We start from the raw sequence: 22,112 nt of genomic DNA on the forward strand, positions 1-22,112 counted from the left end.
CTGCAAGAAAGTAGAAGGTTGGAGGGTGGGTGATTGTTCAAGAACCACTCACTGAAAGGGTCTTGAAGAAATCCAAAGTTCTTCTATGACCAAGGTGCACCAGCTTGGTGCTGCAGATCTACCACCATGCAGAGCTTACTTCCAACCCTAATGTAACACAGGTAATGAAGGCATTCTGGGCTATGTAAATATTTGAGTCAGGTGTGTTGGATCTTAGTCCGTCAAGACGAAATGTCTTCAGGACCTGGACTGGGCAACCATGCCATAAAAGAACTACTTTTTTTTTTCCTAAAGAACTTTTCAATGGGTGGTTCTTGACAAAACTCAATTGAAAAGTTTCTTCAGGGAGCCAAGAGTGATTCTTTTCTGGCATTGCCCCAAAGACACTTTCTGGCGTCTTTATTTTTAAAAGTTAATGTATGCAATGCTGCATGATTGTTCGTCATTGCAAGCCAGTGTCAACTTGTGTTGATACCACCAGAGTGAATCTACTATCCAGGTCACACACATGCAGCAACAGCAGCTTCTCAGTCCCCATACTATTGAATTCAAGTCACTTTTTGCTTCCTGGAATGCCCTGGGCCTAGCTTGCCTTTAGAGTGTTATGCTCTTGTGGATTCATCAAGCCCTTTTTGCTGTTATTTATTATGCTGACGTGACAGGCGGTGTGGTGGGAGGGGACAGATTTACATATGACCTTGCTTTATACAATGGTGTGAGTGGGAACTTGCGGATAGTTTTATTGCAGGGAGATGATCGACTTTGTTGACTTTTCCGCTCTGCTAGGGATTTAAAGAAGTATGACGGGAGAGATCAGAAAGCTTAAATCAACTGCAGGCGTGTGTGTTTGTGTGTGCGTGTGTGTTTGTAAGCGAGATGGTGTGAGGAAGAAGGATAGAATGAAAGATAGCATATCTGGAGTAGGATCCTGCTGTTAAGTTCTCCCTGGTGATTTCTCATCCTGTAGATACGCTGAACCCAAGTCAAAGATGAACCTCCTTAACCCTTCATGCGATTTTCTTTGAGCATGGCATTTCCTACAGAACCCTGCCTGTCAGCATAGCAGCGCGCTATCTGACTGTAGTAGAGACAGCATGCTGAAAGATGGGCCTTTATTCATCCTGCTTTATCATCCTTTACAGTGTACGAAACCCAGTGCAGTCGAGACTGCCTGATGGCATGAAAGTTTGATGCGGAAAATATCCTGTAGGTATTGAATCTTTAATGAAATGGCAGCAGACAGAATTATCAGTGCCCCTCCCCACTCTTCATGCCAAGTTCACAGTCATTAAGCCCGCAACCCTCCCAAACACCCCCAGCTAAGGAAGACATTTTCACCTCAACATATCTTCCTACTTTCTTGATGTTCCTATTTGTCTTTCTCTCTCTTTCTCTCTTGTCTTCAGACTCTGTCTCTAAATGCAACTAAGAACCACACTCTGGTAGCTTGTGGCTGTTGTAGCTTTTCGAAAGGTCTGTGCAGGAAATATTTTATTATGACTTGAATTTGGTAAAGCTATTGCTGCCCATTGTCTTATTTTGTGGAAAAAATCTTTACAGTTTGGACATTATGGTATTTCTTAATATTGAAAGGGAAAAAGCTAGCACAAACGTGAAACAAAGTAAATAGAATATATACATAGTTATGTAATAATATGTGGTACATCCTACATAATTACTCAGTATTCTCCCCAATTTAGGCTTGTCAGATTCCACCTACTAGCTAGGTCTCCCTCTACCCCACAATGCTACCAAGCTGGGAGGGTGAAGGCAAGCATATGCCTCCTCTGAGACATATGAAGCACACCCCCACATTGGCCAGCATTGTGCTGAGTGATGGGGTGATAAGGAAGACTATCCTACCCACCCAAAGAAAGTGAGGCCAATTAAGCTGTCTCAGGCTCCCATCTATGGATGTAGCATCATCTCCCAACAATTGAGCCAGCACTTAGACAACTGTGCCACTTGGGAGTCCCAAAAGCATTAACCATTAAGACTTATACAAAGATATGATGTATTGCATCAAACCCTATTTACATGGCTACACTCTATAGAAAGAGCTTGGTGGAGCTTTCTAATTGCAAACGCAGACTGCATAAAATCACATACGTAGTAATCTAACACATTTTTGCTTTCTCATTTAGAATATCATTTTAGATCCTCTCTGTATTCACACTTGTTCTTCATGTCGGCTCCCAGACTGCCCACTGCTGATTGATATTTAGAGACGTTTGAGGGACCCAAACTGTTTGAACTGCGCTGTTCATGACAGACTCATCAGCCTCCTCGATCAATGGAGATAAATATTTTCCACAAGCCATCAGATTTAGAAACAGCCCCGCACTCTCAATAAGTGGAGGGTCAAAATCAATCCGTAGAGAGAGAAAGAGAGAGAAAAAGTGAGAGACTTTCGAACACATTAGATAACCAATCCCATTTCAAAGCTCTTTATAAAGGGCCCTGGCAGCTAGTGTGAACATAGCTGTGCAGCACTGGCCATTAAAGCTTGTGAAATGGATTTAAGTACAGATATACTGTAGCTCTCAATGCAGAGTGGTAATGCACTGTTTGCACTGAGAGGACACCTTTTTGGCTAGACACTGTAGAAGGAGTTAAAAAAAGAGGGGGGTGTCTCTTCTTTCAGATTTCTTCTACCACCATCATAGGCGAGAGACAAGAGCCCCACAATTAAATCCCTCTTCCTTTCTCTCTCCTTCTTTTTCTCTCTTGTTTATTTTTGGGTGGGAGAGAGACGGATTTAATTGAATCACTTTGTCAAGAGGAATCAGAGTCAAACAGGGGAAAGAGACATGGCGCAGTGCTTTGATCGCACCAGAAACGCCGGCATAAACCCCCATGTGAAAGTGCATTTAATAAAGCATGCTCTTCTTTCTGATGAGACCGGGTGAGAAACGACAAAACTCGGCACCCACCCGACTGCGTTTAATAATGCACTCTGCGTTTTCCAAGCCCACTGTTAGCTTAGCTAGCATTAAACGCTATCCTGCCTCAGAGCAGAGGATGTTCCGGTTAGAGGCCCTGCTTGCACTCCTTCCCTGGCCGGCTCTAGAGTTTGTCAAATAAGAAAAAAAGAGAAAGAGAGAAAAGAACTTCAGTAGAAAAAGAAAAAAAAATGAGTTACTTTCAAGCAGCAGCACACAGATATGAAAGTTGAGTGTTAATGGGTCCATAGAGATGCATGCATCAACACGGAGGGTAGGGTGTATATGTGTGTGGGCGGATGTAAGATTCGAAGGTTTCGCCTGTTAGAAAGAACGACTCTGACTTTGAATTTGAGTGCTACACGCAAAACCTCTTAGCAAGGTGTAAAAATGACAAACGCTGGGTGACACACACACACATTTGCATCCGCACAATATGAAAATGCCAACGTTATAAACGTTGCATGCTCTTATAACTCCACACCTGCATAGTAGTGATGCAAGTGCTTGCTCTAGGCTTGTTTATATGCACACAATCACAGTGGTGGGCAGTATTAAAGCGCTTCATTCATTACTAAAACAGTTCATTACTTAAGTGCTCTTTTTGAGCATTGATCATTTCAATTTCTCTGATTTTTTCTCTGACTTCTTAAACGCTCCTACTTCTCCTCTTCTGATTTCTGCAAGAATGTATAGTTGCTTGTTCTTTTGATGTGGGAAGAAAACAGATATTTTGTAAAAAACTAAACCACTACCCTAAGTACCAATCATAGATTAACTGTAACTAGGCCTGGGCATCTCTGACGAGTTTTCAGAATAGGCAACAGTATACTGTTATGGGGGACTGGGGTAGTATTTTAAACTGGATTAAAACTGTGGACCACAATTACAGGTTAGCTAACTGCCATATGATGAGGGTTCTTCCTTTCTTTAGCATTTTTAGGCTGCTGAGAGACCACAATGTTATATATATATATATATATATATATATATATCAAATGCAGCCTGTAGATCCTTTTGTCTATTCTTTGCTAATAAGTTTTACTATTTAAACTCGTTTTTCATGTCTGCAGCCGTACGTAGACAAAATAAATTGTTCATCAAAATAATATAACGTAATGACTACAATAGCTAGAATAACTAACAGTAGTTTTACTTTTGATGCTTAAATACATATAAAAGAAAAAACTTTTTCTTTTTAAAAGGGAGTTACATAGATTTTTCTAGTGTTCTGCATCATTCAGTGGTTGAGATGTAAAGACTGAGTGGTTCGGTGTGAAATGGTTCACTATAGTATTGCCTACCTTGCAAATATTTGTCTTCCAAGACTACCAGTGAACCTACCTGGGTCTCCTGAGTTATTATATATACTGTTAATAAAGGCAAAATATTGTTAAATCTGAATAAAATCTGAAAAAAAAAAACTAATTTCTTTGGAGTCTGTTCTCATGTACCCCTCCGTCATAAATGGGGGGGGGGGGGCGAAACCTTATCTCAGAAACAATGTTTTAGACACCTGGCTGTGTATTTTTAACCATTTCATGTAATAGGTTATAGAGGCATCAAACGCTTCAGACCTCTTCTTCCTATCACCAGCACTTTGAGCAATTCTGTCTTAGTAAGTTCCTCTAGAATGGAGCATTTAAATTTAAACCACTCTGAATTTTTTACATCTTAACAATTGATCAGACATTTTGAACTAGCAATTAAATTTCCTCAGCTCAGGGAGAAATATAGATGACTTCTACTTTTACTTGAGTAATATGTTACAAAAGGTGAAAGTACTTTCACTCAAAAGTACAGGAGTTACTTTGTCCACCACTATACACACTCCCACAAACAAAACAGCATTATCACACACATATTTGTGACTTCCACACACGCACCGCTGGCACACAGTGAAGCGGGTGGCCTCAGTGTTTTGTGTCACTCCCTCCCTTGCTGTGCCTCAGGTGAAGTAAAGAGGCTATTGATCGTTTAGTTCCAGCCCAGGAGAGCGCTACAATGACAATGCACCGTGAAGCCAGCCTTGATTTAGCGCTAGCTGCCGCTGCTGGGGGAGGGAGAGGCACACAGTGCCACGTGCCCAATCATTTCTGATAACACAGCGCAACCTGTAAACGCCCTGTGCAGAGCTAGACAGCAATGCAGAGACTCATCCGAGACTCATTTTTAACGGTCTGGTCTGACTGCCTGCGAACAGATACATTCTGAGCAGAGTTTCATATCTAATACTTTAGATTCAGCTCAGGGCTCGAGTCAACACTGAAATAGGTTTTGTGGTTGGGAATTTAGAGCGAGGATATTCTGTAGTTTTTATACTGCCTTGTATTTGTCTGGGGCTGCACAGCCCATGTTTATCATGCACAAAGTAATCCAATTAGGAGTCTTTTTAGTCAAAGCTGAAAAGAATGCACACATCATGAGAAAGCAAAATGGCTATCCCGAAAGCATAGCGACCGCAGGCGTACCGACTGCAGAGACATCACACTTTGACATCAGGAGACATTCCACATGAATGAATTCAATTCTTTAATCAAAGGCTGTGTTCCATTTGTATTAAATTAAACTATCTCTGTATCACTTTAAAGCTAAATTGGTAAATACCTTTTATGTAGCATCTCTTTGGTTCTATCTAATTAAAATGTGTCCACCCTTAGCACAAAGAAAGCACAGATTAAAACAAGAAAAGTTTTTTTTTTTTTTTTTAATTTCCCAAACTCAATCACGAGCTTTAATTGGGCCTGGGGAGCACTTTCATAATTATCTGTTCCCACGCTTACACATCTAGCACCTGAGCAAAAGAGAAAAAAAATAGCCAAAAATAATGGGAAGTTTTCTCCTGTTGCTTGGGGTGTTACATGTTTGCCCTCAATTTGGCCCTTGTGCTTAATCTTACTGTTGAAAGTTGCGTAAAATATTCCTTGCAGACTGGCTATTCAAGCCGAACATTTTGTATATCATAGCCCAATTTACCCAGCCTTAATGAGGGTCCAATCCCCCAAAAGATGTCTGGCAGAGCTGAAAACTAACTCACTTGAAAAGTTCACCCAACTTTGATGAGGTGCAAGACGGAGGAGCGCGAGCGAGCTCGATCGAGCCTTGCGGCTTAATCCTCAGGAAATATGAACTGGACTAATTTTCGCAAGGTTTTAGCTCAATTTCAGTGGGCCCTCCAGGGCCAGCACACTTCAGTGTTTGTCAGGGATCTTGAGCAGCCCGCGAGAGCCTCTCTCCCTCCGGTTAACTTAATTAGCCTCTCACGCCCCTCGGCATGCTGGGAATTAAACGCGGTGACTCATCGAGCTCTCTTCGTCATGTGGGGTTTTTAGCATATGTGCAGCGGACTGCAGCAGCTGTGTGGGCAGCTAGCTGAAGTAGCTAAGAGGTGATGGTTTCAACGACCATCTTGTAGGACGCAGGGTGATGTCATGACCTAAAGCAAGTGAGAGAAGATGAGGAGACATTAATGATGTCTGTTACTTATCAGGGCAATGACTAAACAACATGTGTTTTTTTAAAGGGCCCATATCATGGAAAAACACTTAAAAATGTACCTCACTATTTTGAAATTTTAAGCTCTATAGGAACATAGTTGAAGCTTCAAAACATACCATTAACCTCATGTGTCCACATATGAAAACAGAGCTGGAATCTCCATATGGGGTTTTGTCTTTGTGATGTCATCAAACGCAACGCATTTACATCTGTCTTCCCATTCAGCTCAGTTTATCTCTGCCGATTCATGAAGTTACAAGGAGTGTTTCAGCCTAAACTGCTTTTCGATTGAACCACAGTACAGAACAGCCTATCAGAATAGAGGTCATTTACATATGTCAATCTTACATGATTATTTTCCAGTCTCTAATCTATTAAAGGCGCACTAACAAATATAGCCTATTTAATACTAAGAGATAAGGAGAGATTTCAAAAGGAATAACGGATATGTTTGATATATAAACACACACAAATGTTATAAGTGGACTTCATGGAGAAAAATAAATACAAGAAAAATGTAAGATATGAGCCCTTTGAAGTTGATTGGCATAATGTGGTATCAGTACTGTAGTAATTAATGCATCCCACCATAAGTCCATTATTTATTATCTTAACACAGTATTCAAACTGAGTTAGAATTACAGTGCAGTTTGAGCACAAGCACTTTGTTTCAAACAGTTCTTTTGCATTATTTACTTCTTGGGTACGATGTGAACAGACCCTGCATCTGTGTCGAATCCCAGTGAAAGCGACAGTTGGATTTTTTTCCCCTCAGAATTCAATGAATCAGCCAAACTTCATTGTAGGATTCAAACAATCTGGTGCCTCTCTTTTCCTCATATATGTTTATATAGAGATAGAGCTATTCAGGCCTTTCTTTCTTCCCTCCTCATTTCCAGTCCCTCAGTGGTAAGTGGAGCAAAGCACAAACCGGCAGGTTTGCGGGATTTAATTGAAATTGTATTTTGACAAATACGCATTTAATGGTGTAAAATAGGCTATTGTGTGTGTGCGTCTGGGAGCGTGCGATAAGGCGACCAGCTCTGAGCCAATGAGACGCAGTCTAAAGACCGACAGTGAGGGGAAAATAAATAAATAAGCAAATACACACTCATGCGCGTGCACACAACACACGTTGGAGATTTTAACCCCTGTCTGTCTCTCATACTCTCTGCTTTCGTCAGCAGAGTTGATTCCTAGCTGAAGCCCTACCATTTTCTTAAACACATTGCCTGTTTCACTATGTCTGTCTATTGAATGCCTCATACTCTTCTTACCCATCTTTTTTGCTATGTAATCTGTGAAATGTAAGTGTTAGCACCTGCTATGAATAATTTCTTTTCTTCTTTTCGGGTGAATGTGGGGCGGGGGAGGCATTAGCTGTTCTAGCTGTGAGCTCTACATTTTATGTTTTTTTAAATGTCATGTGCCTTTCTGTTCGATCTCTGCCGGTTTCGCTGATTTAGTGGCATCGTGGTGGCATGGCTTCAATTTTAACAGTGTATTGCACTACCAGGAGCTAGCTTGTGCTTATGTATATAGACCAGTGTGGGTTATGTGTTATGTGTAAGGATTTAGGAGTGAGGAAAAATGGTTAGTACTGTATTCATGCAACCTTCAGCTTATAATTGGCTGCTGCTGATGATGAGAGAGAGAGAGAGAGAGTGAGAGGAAAACCGAAGAAAGCAGGGAAAAAAAAGAAAAGAAAAAGAGATGGAAAGGGAGGGGGTGCTTGTTGCATTAGGTAATTGGCAGCCACATCATCACCGGAATGAAATTATGCTAGTTAATCTCTCCTCAATTAATCACAGTTGGAGTGGTCTAACCATACGCTAATTATTTCCCCAAGTACTGTTCACCATCATAAAGGACCATCTCTCTACCTATTCAGCAGCCTGAAGGATCCGCAGAAGCATTTCACTGAATAGATTCCATTTAGGGACGGCTGTTGATATTTGTTTCACATAAACAGTAACGGTTAGCATACATTTGTATTAGCATATCTTAATTATCTATTAGAGGCTTTATCAAATTGAGTATTAGTCATTGAGCGGAAAACATTTTTAATACATTTTATGGAATTGGCCCAAATCTCTCAGAAGTGCATTTCCGAAACGCATGGCAACACAAAACAGAAGGCCGCTCTGGAGGAAAAGAGCGGAAATGAAAAGGGAAAGAGAGAAAGATACACACACGTCCATCTCGTGCTCGCTGTACCGAATCAGACATGGCTCTTGTCCCTGTGTTGTGTTGTGCTGCGTTTTGTTGTGTTGGGTTGTTTTATGCTGTTGCCCTGGCTCACTGATGCGACGCCACTGAAAGCATATGCAGCTGGATGCTGAACTTACTGAAGCAAACCAGGTCAAAGCTGGCCTCTGCCATCTTGGAATTCTACCAGCAGTCTCCTTCCCATTCATCAGCATAGCTCCAGCGAGACGCTAGTGCTACTTTACTCAGCTAAAAACACCCACAGGCTGATGGATGTGTCACTTTTGCAAATATGATATGAGTGATATTGTTGCCGCTGTATTTCTGAAATGGTAACTTTATAGAAGGAAAAGAAAGGTCAGATTAATGTATGTTAACATATACTTCCACTACTATATATGCAGAAGTTTGGAATCATGTGGAGTTTGCATGTTCTCCCCGTGTCTGCGTGGGTTTCCTCCGGGTTTTCCGATTTCCTCCCACAGTCCAAAGACATGCAGTCAGGCTGATTGGACATGCTAGGTGTGAGTGTGTGAGTGAGTGACTGTGTCTGTGTGTCTGCCCTGCGATGGACTGGCGACTTGTCCAGGGTGTATCCTGCCTTTCGCCCGAAGACTGCTGGGATAGGCTCCAGCACCCCCCCGCGACCCTGATGAAGAAGCGGCTTAGAAAATGGATGGATGGATGGATGGATGGATGGATGGATGGATGGATGGATGGAAGTTTGGAATCACAATTCAAAAGTTTGGGATCACAGTTTTGCATTCCAAAATGAAACAAAAATGATAAATGTATGATAAAGAAGTATGAATAAAAAAGGAAAATGAAACGATTACACTGTGATGCTACTACACTACAACTTCACAGGTTTCAGCTAATTAGTAGGCAGCTGTTCAGAAATGTTAGACGTGTTCAGAATGGTGAACAGAGATGATTCCATGTGTGGCAGCTGCAAAACATTGAGAAAGAAGCTCTACTAAAACCAACATCCAGAATGTCTTGTTTGAAAGTGCTGATCAAATCCCATGCAGATATATTTAAGAATTACAATCAATAGGTAAGTATTGTAAATTATGTAGCATTTAATAAGATTAAATCTTGAAATACCCTCTGATTAACAGTTTACAGATTTTCACACTGTTTAACCTTAAAATCCCAGGTGTTTTACGTACTAAGGCTTATTATTCATTAACTACAGGGACTTTAGTCAAACCAGCGGAAATATTCTTAGGGTATAGAAGTGTGTAATAAAACTTTGGGTTGACCTGTGGGCCCTGCCCATTTAAGAGGTGTTCCCCTAGCACATGATGCTACTATTCTAGGTTTCTCCAAGACTTGTGAAGTCAAGCCTCTTTTTGAACTGTTGCTAATGCAACATCACTAGACAGGTAGGGCCAATTAATCTGACTCACACTCTAACTATGATAAGGTCAGTGGTTAGAAAGCTGTTTGACTCAGGAGGCAAAATAACAGCAATTGAAGGGTAATCCAAAATGCATTATACACCACCTTCAAAAAATTCTGTTTCTTCAATACATTGTTGGGAGCGGGCATTACAGGAAAGATCTGCAAGAAAGATCAGTGCTATATTATGATTTAAAAATATAAAATAATAAATAATAATGTGTTCCATTACACATCAGATGTTAATTTTACAAAAAATACAAATTTTTACAAATACATTTGTAATGGGGAGCGAGGAGGCGGACGCATATGCGAAGATAAGCGAGATTTATTAAGGGTCATAGTCGTAACGGTCCAGGTTCACATAGCCAACATAGATTGAACGGGGGGCAGACACGACAGACAAACCAGAAGAACACACGCAAGCAAACAACAGTACATCCAACACAGCAGATAACAACAACACAAAGACCAGCAAAAACAAAGGGCAAACACAAGGCTTAAATACGACACCAGGAAGACGAGGGACAGGTGAAAACAAGTAGGGGCGGAGTCACAAAACAAGGGGCAGGACTACGGATACCAAAACAAAGAAGAATGTGGACTATACCAAAACAAACACATACAGGACTGGGAGGGGCCAACGTGACAACATTTCACAATGAAACTCTTCAATTATTAATGTGACAAGTGATTCCAAACTTTTGAACACTATGGGATTTTATGTGATTTTAATCTATTGATGAATTCATCATACCATGTTGCTAAAGTTCCCAAGTGGTTTTGATATCATTATATATGATATGTACACACATTTAGCAAATTGTTAACATTGTGAGGTTTAGCACTGCTGTTTTATCACTATGGAATTCAGCTAGCATTTCTCACCTTCCCTGGGAGTTATGATGTGTGTGTATTTGTGTGTGAGAGCTCGTCTGAGAGAGCATGTGTGGGTAGGGGACTTTGATGATGGCTGTCTCTCTTTAGCATGCCGCTAGGCTTCAAGACTTAGCTGAGGATGAAGAGCCAGAAACTAGCACATCATTCAGCCAGTAATGAGTTCACCAACTGGGCCCAGTACAAGCCAATCAAACAGACTCCTCATAGAAAAGACAAGAGCAAGTCTCTCTCACTCTCTCCCTCTCTCCTCAAATCAAAAGACCTTGTCTGAAGGCTAGGTTAAAAGATCCAGTAAATATCACCCCCGCCCCTCCGGACTTACAGCAATCCTTCTGACACAGCATGTAGCCTACAATAAGCTCATGTTTCTCCTCACAATTTCTTCTTCTCAGCATTCTTGAGAATTGTTTGAGGCTTAATGTTCCTCCCTACATAACACTGCGATAACAGAAGAGTGTGTTCACAGTGTTTTCCTGGTAGTGTATGAGAAGAACAACAAGCCCTTCTTTTTTCGGGTGTAAATAAATTAGAAACATGTGAAGTGTCCCGAGACTAGGTGAGTTAATGAACTGTTAAAGAGAGATGTTTTTTAGCCTGGTAAGAGGAAGAGTGTGATGTGCATTAGAATTTAAGTGGGGAAAGAAAGGCAGAGAAGGAGACAGAATGAGGGAGAGTGAGAGGTAAAGGATTTGATGCTGCAAGAGTCATACAATCTTCTCATTGTGAAAGTGGAATGCGAGGAGCATGTGAAACTGTTGGTCTTTCAATGTCAATTAAAGAAGGGCGTCGGTGCTTATTTTATTAGCTTTATTTTTGGAGTGATAGAGTGATATTGTGGGTGTGGATATTTTTGCTTTTTTACATTTTTGAGAAAAAAGTCCTAACAAGAGAAAACAAGGGCAACCTACAATGTCGGCACCAACAAAACAGTCCTGAAAATGGTCCAGATGTATAAAAAATATATAGAAAATTGTGATTATAAGTCATTAATTATAATATTGTAATCATAATTGGGACTAGCTTGACCTAAAGTAGCACTGAAGAGGAATATGCATTTATTCTGTAGGGTTATTTGTTAAATGTATTTAACTGATATTGAAGTTATTTTAGCACAGTAACCCAGCTTTGCCTGAACCTGAATTCAGATCTTCTACAGCACAATAAATACGGCATCTCTGAGCACTCTGATAATCAATTAATCTACTTCTTTTGTGTAGTGAATAATGATTAATCACATTGGTCTTTTGTGCTTTCATTTAAAACGGTACATTTTAATGTTGCTATATGAGTCGACAAAATAAGATTATCAGAGTGTTTCTCTTACCTTCTACAAGTGCACCTCCTGACATTTTATAAAAGCAAGTGCACGTGTGTGTGTGTGTGTGTGTGTGTGTATACGTACCTGTCCTTGGCGAGGCCTTAATGTTCATCATCTACCTGCTAGACTTTTCTTAACCTTCTCTCTCTCTGTCATACCTCCAACACACACATTCACAGACTGGACAGAGGGGTTCCTCCTCTCTGTCTCTCAGGCCTGTACTGCAATGTGGGTCAGTTTTCAGGTAGAAAGTACAAAAAAGGTCAGCTGCTCTTAACAGGAAATGGCTGATCATACACACATGATTTTTTAAACTTTCAGTAGGACATCAGACACACACACACACAACCCAATGTTACAAATCTGGCTGTCAATCACTGCGGGTCTCTGGCCCACATACAGCCGCTAGTGCTCTGTCACCAGCCTCACAACAGCAGGGAACCAACTGCGCCAAAGAATCCACTTTTGTCCGTATGTAATTAACTCACAGAATAGCTCCGAGCCATCTCTTCCGCTGCCCCCCATCCCTTATCCCTCGTTCTCAATCCCTCCGTCGGGGAGAAGTGGATGCCTCTTTTGAGTGTATTCAAAGGGCCTGGCTGTGGAAAATGGCACGCATTATGCGCTGAGCCCCCGTTGGCAGAAAAGCTCACTATGTGGAGTGACAGTTAGCGCGCTGCGGAGCCGCTAGCATTTCCGGCCTTTCCGCGACCCAGCTCCGCGCACCCTGCCCCGGGGTGCTGGCCCAAGCACAGCCCTGTTGTTCAAGGCCTCCGAAGCTTGACTGCTGCGATCCTTAGTCTTAAAAGTGGCTGGGGGTCAGATTTAGGGTCAGTGGGATTTGGAAACCCCAAAGAGAAGAGAGAGTGCCAGGCTCTGTGGGGGGATTTGGAAGCTTTAAATGTGTGTGTTGCTCAATAGAATGACCTTTTACTGTAATTCTGTATGTGTGTATATCTGTGTGTGGAACAATGCTTTTGAATGAAGAGAGCTGTTGACTATGTTCTTTAAAAATAAAGGTTCCTGAAGAGCCCTTTTTGGCACCTATATTTTTAAGAGTGTGTTTAAGCTTATTGCAGTATATGTACAGTGTCAATCAGACACTCTGACCTTGGGCCCTACCAGCCCTACTCAGCATATGCTACATTAGAAAAAAAAAAGAAGAATTTACAGTGAGAGCCAAGCTATTACTGATTGAATTATCCTCAGTGCATGTTTGAGCAGCTCTAATACACATAGACTATATTGAATTAGTTCAGGTTTATGGAACGTATTTGATTGATGTTTTAAATACTCTCTGTGTTATGCATATAATGGAATGGAAGAGAGACATAGATTGTGAAAATCACAATTACATGCTCCACCATAGCACTTGACTGACCCGCGTCTAAAATAAAACCATGTTCTGTACCATCCCCAATTACATTATCAGGGAAAAAACCTCACAAGTGGACTCAGAGGCTTAAATAGGAAATGCAAACTTTAAATGGTTGAATCCAATTACAGCCAGGTTAAATATAGATATGGGCACAATGATAGGACACAACAGTCAGCTCTCCTTTAGGGCTCTCAAAATTACTTAGTTAAAAACATAAAAAAATTATTATTGATTAAATATTACATTCTTAATCAGTCAACAGTGATTAGATGGCAATTTGCATGTTAAATTCTTCTTGTTTCTCTTACAGCAGCAGATTATGCAAACATTTATATCATTTTTGCCACATACTGTATTCATTTGTTTAATTTGTTTATTTTCATTTTAAAGAGCTCTTAAAGAGAATCAAGTATTTTTTTATTCTATGAAAACTTTTAGATGGGTCATTTAAGTCTTTTTTTCATTGTGTAGTCTGTTTTTTAAAGCTCTGTTTACTCAATTAACAATCAAAAGGATCATAGATTAATAATTACTGATTGCTAATATAATCGATAGTGACAGCCCCACTGTCCTTTACTAAATGCACTACAGCACCACGATGAGAATCTCTTATGTGTCACTGCCAGATCATGCAAACATGGCTTTGCTTTCAGTTGGCTCGAATATGTAGAAAATGGCCAGATGGTTTTGTTGCGGTGACTAGACTGCTCATTTGAATGGAAAACGAAATGAATATATTGGCCTCGTCTGCCTTTGATCAGCGAAACTGAATGACTCTTCTTAGCTGAGATTAAACCAATGGCACTCTTATGAATCATACTCCCTTGGAGACCTTCAAGTGGCATTTGGATGCACAGTCTTTAGAGATTTACACCACAGTGACTGACTGAGATGCTCCAGTAGTGTGCAGCAGCAGGCAGTGGACAAGCAGCACTAATAAACTCAAATTCACCCACACGCAGCTTCTTTGTTTGCTCTCACTGGGAGGAAGCAGTTGTCAGTGCAGGCGTTGTGAATGCTAGATGAAAGGAGAAAACGGAAGACCTGGGGGGGCATAAAGACGAGAGAGGAAGAGAGGGGATCGCAGCGGGAGGCCGAGGTGGTCAGATGGAATGATTGAGGTGATACGGTCATCAGCTGGACCCTGACACTTTAACCAGCGGCCAGCGGTCTGGTCAGATCTCAGTCCCCCTGGAGAGAGCTCACAAAGCATTCTGGGTAGAGGCTGAGAACAGCAACAAGGCCCTGATGGCTTAATTGTGGGAGAGAAGCGTGATGTGTGAGTGTGTGTGTTGGAGAGAAAGAGAGACAGACGAGAGAGAGATGAGGTGGGAAAGGTATAGTACAGACAGACCCTCGGTCTGATGATCATTTTACACCAGACAGTAAAGTGTCAAGCAGGAGAAGTAAAAGTGAAATCTTATTTCTCCTACTACTGCACAGAATACTGGGCTGAAACCAAAATTGCACTGACTCAATGATGTATTATTGAACCTGCTATTATACTATTACAGTATGTTTAGATTTTGTTGAATCATAAGGATGATTTATCACGACAGATTCAAATACCACACAAAAATGGAGCAATTTGACAATTGGCTGACAGAAGAGTAGTCTCGCGAGGCCAGAGGTGATCTTTTAATCTAATGAGAATACATATGAGTTTATGGCTTGCTTTCATGCTGGATTGTGACAAAATCCTGCAAACAAGGATAAACCCTCTCTAAAATAGACCTTCAATTCCTTTAGCCCATGCTGTAGAGTACAATTGACAACACAAGCAAAACAAGCTAGCTAGCAAAATGCTATCATTAGCTGACAAAAGTTTTTTCCCTCGCAAAACACACTGCATGTAATGTGTTCTCCACACATGCATTACACATTTATAAGCTTAATTGGAGTGTTCAGGGGAAAGTTTTCAGCCATGCTAACTAATATGACATTCATGGGCTAAAGAAAGACTTGCTGACCATCAGACAGTATTAAAGAGCACACAATCAGTACATTGATCAAGCTCCGCATTCACAAGGCATTGGATTGGTTTAGAAATGTCATGCTCAGTTTGTTCCCATACTAATAAGTCTACATCCACACCCACATTTAGCCCAGAATTTCTCATGGTTGACATAAGACATTCCAGACCACATTTAGCCCCCACAAGAGATTCAATTAAATGATCTACCTTCAAAATACTGCAAAAACTGTGACGTTCTTGGAGAGATGTGGTAGAATGTGGTACATTCTGGTTCAGATAAGCTCCTCTTTTTGTACGTTTATGTTACATGCAGGTATGTTGGCAGATACCTATGCAAGCATGTGTGCAGGATGGTCACATATATTCATAGGTATGCAGGTGCAGAAGTATGAATAAGCCTTCAGTCTTAGGCCACAGACACAACTAACGTTTAGTACCTGTTAAAAATGCTCTATCTAAAAAAAATCTCTTGCCATTGATTAAAATGAAAACAATGAGCTTTGACCACACCACCACATTTCAATCAGTGGAAATTACACTCAAATGTCCATTTAAAACGTTCACCACAAGTGGAACTTTTGATAAAACACACTTTGATATAAGGTGTGTGATATAATGTGTCAATATAAGGTGGTCTATATCTGGGTTTCAGCCAATCATGTCAAAACTAAGCAAGATGGAGAAACTGATTGCTGTTGCTGTTTTTGCCTGCAACCAATTTTAATGAATGCTGGAAAGGGTTTATTCCCCTGCTGGCCAGTCTTGTACATAAAAACATCATTTTCAACCTTCAAATGCTTACAAAGAATTGTTTTAATACCAAAATGTCATTGCAAACATGGTAAATACCTGGTCATTGTCCTTGTGAACATGTTAATTACCTGATAATTACCTGGGCAGTTGAATCCATATGCGCTGTTTGTATGAGCAGCAAAGTCACAAACAATGGAAGACCCAGACCCTTCAAGACCATATACGAGTGCCCTTGCTGTATGGTGTAGACTTGCAGTCAATCCAAGCCTGTGCATACTCATTAGTGTGATTAGAACTGTTGAGGTAGCGTAGCATGAATGAGCACGTATCAGAGCGTGACTGAGCTTAGCAATCATACAGCCACACCTCTCCCCTAAGCTACCATCCAGACTTGCCTTGCTTAATGTGAACCCAGCATGAACACTACTGTCTCTAGCCTTTACTGACCCACAGTGGAGCTAGACTTCATGACAGCTAAAGCTAACCCTAACTCAGCTCAGCCCATCACAAATCACAGGCTAATGGGATCTCACACGGGAGCATGTTAGCAACAAACTAGCAACAATCACTGAGGGCTTTAGAGGGGTCTGATGCTTTGCCAGTTAGGCCCTGAGGTCAGATGAAAATGTTGTGGGGTGGTGAAGGTTAATGTAAGAGGGGACCTGGACTGGGATCTGTAAGAGTTAGAGGGGGAAAGTGGAAAAGGTGCTAAAGGGTTCACCTCTTAGGAGCTAACTAGCGCTGTTGTTGTTCTGGATAATGTGCTAAATGTTAAGAATTTGTGCCCATACACAATACAGGCACATTTCATTTATTTCACTGAATAGAAGCCTTGCTACATTTGATGCTTGCTTTGTGATAGCAGTTAGCAGACAGATCAGACTGGATAAATTCTAGGTAGGAGCTTATTTTAGTGCCTTATTTTTAGTCTTTTGCCTTTATTGTCTGTGTTTTTTCCTCCTTTTTTTCCAAAATACATCTTTTTGATGCACACAACATGTAGCACATGTTTCAGAACTTGTCTGAAATTAGCTTTGCTAAACATATTTGCCAATTCTGCTTTTCTGCAAAGATACAAAACACTGTGCAGAAACCAAACAGTGATTCTATCTTATTTTTTCTTCACAGGAGAAAAAGAACAATAAAAGTAAGCCATGGTTAAAACTAATTTTCCTCTTCAGCTAAAGGCAGCATGCTTTTTTTTAGATTTGCACTCACCCTCTCTTGCTTGTGTCATACCCCACATTTGGTCATTAACCGACCATGTCTAACATTAAAGCTTTGGCACTTTGGCACTAAAGATTTATAGGACAATGAGAGACAGTGAAAGAAAGGTTTTGTGTGCACTTCCATTCAGGTTCCTGTCCAAATCAGACTGTAGCTTGGTCCATCTTTTTGTTCTCATCATTTTGTTTGGTTAAGGAGAAATCACTTCTATTCAACATTTTATATCCGTTTTTGCAAGATTTATGACAGTAAAACAAAAAAAAAAAAAGTTGAAGCTCCACATCTTCTGGGAGTGTTGAGCTGAATAATGTTTTAAGTAAAATAAAAGCGTTTATCCTGGATTCATGTCATTTTCTTTATCTTGGAATATATATCTGGGAAATCTCAGAATAATAACCCAATTTTAGCAGACGCTCTGTTGCTAGGTAAAGATGGTTCTGTTCTGTTGTGTAATGATAATAGAGCTTCTTCAGAATGTACGGAGTACAGGGAGGTGATTAAATAAGGCTATTTTTACATTTATATCTACTCTCTGGGACTTAAATGGTGCAAATTATTGCTTTTGTAGAGTCAGCTCGTTAATCGAAAAAAACACACATACGTACACATGCATTCATATGATCACTCAATAAAGCATAGCAGCTAAACACACACGCCTTAGTGGAAGCTTTACACCATTCGTTTTGGAGGGAGAAATCAAAGAACAGACGATTTGCCCCCACATGTTTTGAAGCATGGTATTTCTTTTTAAGAGAGCTCACATCACTTTCTTTATTTTATTTATTTTTTGTTATTTTTTTGGTTCTTTTAACTTTGAGTGTTTGTGTATCATTCTTTGTTATGTGGTATGTGTTAACCATGAAGCTCAAAACCTCTCAAATAGTGATAGATAAGGTGATTGGAGATGCTGAAATGTGCCAGACAGATTTCACTTTCAACGAAAAGATCAAAAGTGTAACATGGTAAACTTTCAATTTTTGTAAGCTTCATGAAGCGCATACCACACATTGTTAGTCTCTATAAAAATGTCTTAAATTCTTCAGCTGCTGATGGTGAAATAGCTCAGCTAACAGCTACCCTCTCTTGCTCTCTCTCTCTCTCTCTCTCTCTCTCTCTCTCTGCTTTGTATAGACTCTCGGCCCCTGCCTGACGTAGCTATGACGGGTAAGTGCACGCGGGAGTGTGATGAGTACGGCCACTCCGACGCCTGCTGGATGCCGGTCCGCACCTCGCCCGAACGCAGGCCCAAGGCCACCCCTCCCAAACTCTCCACCTTCATGACCTCGCCCGGGGGCAGCGTCGCCGAGCAGCCTGGCAGCCAGGAGACGCTGGCCGTCGCCAATGGAGACCCTTCACACCTGCTGGGCGACCGCAACCGCAACCTCCTCAATAAGAAGATGGCCTCCTCCTCCTCGTCCTACGACGCCTTCAGCTCGGCCGGCTTCTCCTCCGTCGAAGAAACGTCACGCCCCACCGAAGAAATCCCTCTAGCTCCAACGGGCGAATACAAGCCCACGCAATGTGGGACGCTCACCAGGCGGGAAGTTTACCTGTAAAAAATACAAAAAAAGCATCCCACGTCAGAGTACAGATTCAATCCGACAACTCAAGAGACACTGTTAGCAAACCAAACCCTGGTGTGAAAGCGACGTGAACGTCTCTCTCACTGCTAGCTTGCGCTCGTCTTAAAAATAAGCAGGACTCTTAATCTGTAAGTAATAAAAAGACTTTAAAAAGCATGGTAAAAGGTCTTGCAGATGCGAGAGGACGAGATTGAGGAGGAGTGGGAAGAGAGAGAGAGAGAGAGACGGAGGTGGAGAGAGGGGGATGCTGGTGGATGAGTGCTGTGTTACTTTGCTGCTAGCGTTTCGGGCCCTCTGACTTTTTTCCAAAGTGCTGCCTGATTCTGTAGACTTCATCATAAACAACGTGCATGCATAATCTAGCCACTTAAAGGACTCGGACTATTCTCTTCTGCTTTTTTTTTTTTGGTTCCTACTTGTTCTAACTGATACTAAGTGGATGGAAGCAGGCAAGACAGGTGCTGTTATACATATATCTATTTTGTGTTGTTCTTTTTTCAGTAGGGAATCAGGATTGTAGAAAGTTTCTTTTCTTTTTTTTTATGCTTCATATCCGTATGCAATCTGTCCAAGGACTGGACTACTTACACTGAACAAACTCATCGCATTCACCAAGAGACCAAAAAAAAAAAAAAACACTACAAAAAAAAAGGAAAAAAAAGAGAAAGGCCAATCATGGACAACAATCAACGCATGAGATTAGCAGTGATGGCATGGACAGTTAAAGCTGGTCCAGATACCTGGAGCAGTTTGTTATGTGCTAGAACATTTCCAGTGACTGTAAGGGGGTCTGTAGATATGTCTTTTTATGTCCAAATGGCGCAACAGGCAGCATAAGAGCTGTAAATGGCAAACTTACACTGACGGAAGTGAGTTGCGTGTCTAGCCTGTTTTTCATGCAAACAGAGTCATGCACTCTTTCCCTTGTAGGTGATGAGCTGTACATAAATATTTCAAGCATATTCCGGACACATGCTTTATACCTATGCTGTCCATCACCACATATGCCCCCCCCCTCTCGTTGTATATCCCAGACATGTCTGAAGTTACCCACTATTGCTGGAATACGTGAATATGGGTAACTCTTGTCATTTCGTTCAATGGCATGGAGGACATGCTAACTATGCTGAAGTTGTTTTCTTTTGTCATCTCGGATTTAAACTGAAGCCCTTAGTGACCTATGGCACACAACAAGTTACACATGCACACACAGTCATAGCACTTTACACAAGCATACTGGAACTACCACTGGAGCTAACTGGCTATTAGGTTCGCCCTTTAGACAAATGGATTGCTACCAGGGAAACCATTGCGGTGACTTGGTCCCTCCTGCTTGGGCTGGTCCAGCCTAACATTCTCTTAGTACGAGTGTTAAATTGAGCAATAAGCAACAAATAAGTGTTCATTTACAATCACACAGAGCTAAATACCGAATACACACAAAAGCTTGTCAAATCAACAAAACTATAGGAAGAATCTACCAGCTAAATGGATTTGTACAATCACTTCAAGGTATCTTTAAGATGTCAGCAGGCTGCAGGCTAGCCAGGAGTACTTGTTACAGTTAGCAGGAAACATTGCTAGGCAAAAACCAAAGTTCTGGTAACAACATGGCATGGCATTTCGGAAGATTAGACAAGGGACAGTGCTCTGAATTTTACCTGGTTGTGTGCTGCTTTAAATACCTGCACACCTAGAACTGTACAGACAGAGGGAATATATGCAGATGATGTCCTTATTGAAACGTATACTAACATACATGCACACGCACACACATACACATTAAGGTCCTGTAGCCACAAACTATCAAATGAACCTAGTTCAAGGTAGAGCATACACTTACGAGGCACAAAAATCTAGCCTTTAAAACTGGGTGACATAACCAGATGCAATGGAACTATTCTTTTGTATGGTAGAAAACCCTTCAGTTTGAATGGACTGCCCTTTTTTTCCTCGCAGCCTCCTGAATCTGTAGTCTGTGTGTACTACTCGTCGTTAAAAGAAGTGCTCTGATGCTTATCAACTGTATACAGAAATATGTACTTTTTATTGCACGTTTAAAGGGATTCTACTTCACTTACTATGAAGGAAAAAAAGAAAAAAAATGTACAAAATAAGACAAAAAATCTGACAAAAAAAAAAAAAAAAAAACTCTACCCTGTGAACTTGGAGGTCCATTGCTTGCTTTTGTTATAAACGAACATTAGACATGTAGTATGGCTTAGTATATCAGTTTGACGAGGATGAAAAAGAAACATGTATACTTCAACCACTCATTGCTTTATCGCTTTTAAAAAACAGTTACGTTTGGTAAATGTTTTTTCTGTCTTTCTTATGACCAAATGTCTTTTTATTCATCCTTGTGATTGTATTTTTTTCCTTTTTTATTTATTTTTTTTCCTTTTTAAATAATAGTTTCCTCTCTCTCCACCTCAGACTCACAGTGATATCACTGGAAGAATACTTGTCAACATCGCACATTTATAACGTAATCCGAGATGATTCTAAGTTGGCATGATTTCTGTCTGTTTTTTTTTTTATGAAATGTAAACTCCGTTGGAGCATTATTCACATTTTTCCCTTATCCTTTCCAGTGCCACTTTGTATATTTAGAGTGCTTCTGTAAAAAAAAAGAAAAAAAAAGAATCAAAACAAATCTATAGAGTGAATGCAAAATATGCAACTGTGCCTTTTTATACCGTTATTGGTATGACTCGTTGTCGGTTTTGACTAGTATAAAAAACCAAGATGCTTTCTAAAGTGGAAGAGGAGTACTTTCTGCTCAAACCCTGGTGAAGTTTATATGATAGACTTTAAACAAAAAAAGAGAAAAAAAGCTTTTATCTTGTGGCTTCTTCACGTACGACCGATCAAATGTTGTCAAGTCTATCAAGAAGTAACAACTGTACACATTTTAGGTGATATC

At 40.7% G+C, this 22,112-nt stretch overlaps 1 protein-coding gene across 6 annotated transcripts in view; it reads left to right on the plus strand.

Annotated features, from left to right (window-relative positions):
• pcdh7b (protocadherin 7b) overlaps positions 1-21,346 on the plus strand; it is a 157,215-nt gene extending 135,869 nt beyond the window's left edge. For 2 of the 6 annotated variants that reach the window (XM_017699628.2, XM_017699629.2), the window contains exon 3: positions 18,735-21,346. In XM_017699628.2, coding sequence (XP_017555117.1) covers positions 18,735-19,159 — 425 coding nt within the window. In that variant the 3' untranslated portion in view covers positions 19,160-21,346. Of the gene's footprint in view, positions 1-17,504; positions 17,524-18,734 lie in introns of all 6 variants that reach the window. The other 4 variants (XM_017699630.2, XM_017699631.2, XM_037546509.1 and 1 more) reach the window with 4 other exon arrangements.
• The last annotated feature ends 766 nt before the right edge of the window (positions 21,347-22,112 follow it).

Source organism: Pygocentrus nattereri, chromosome 2 (genome assembly GCF_015220715.1).
Source record: "Pygocentrus nattereri isolate fPygNat1 chromosome 2, fPygNat1.pri, whole genome shotgun sequence".
In the NCBI taxonomy this organism is placed as follows: Eukaryota; Metazoa; Chordata; class Actinopteri; order Characiformes; family Serrasalmidae; genus Pygocentrus; species Pygocentrus nattereri.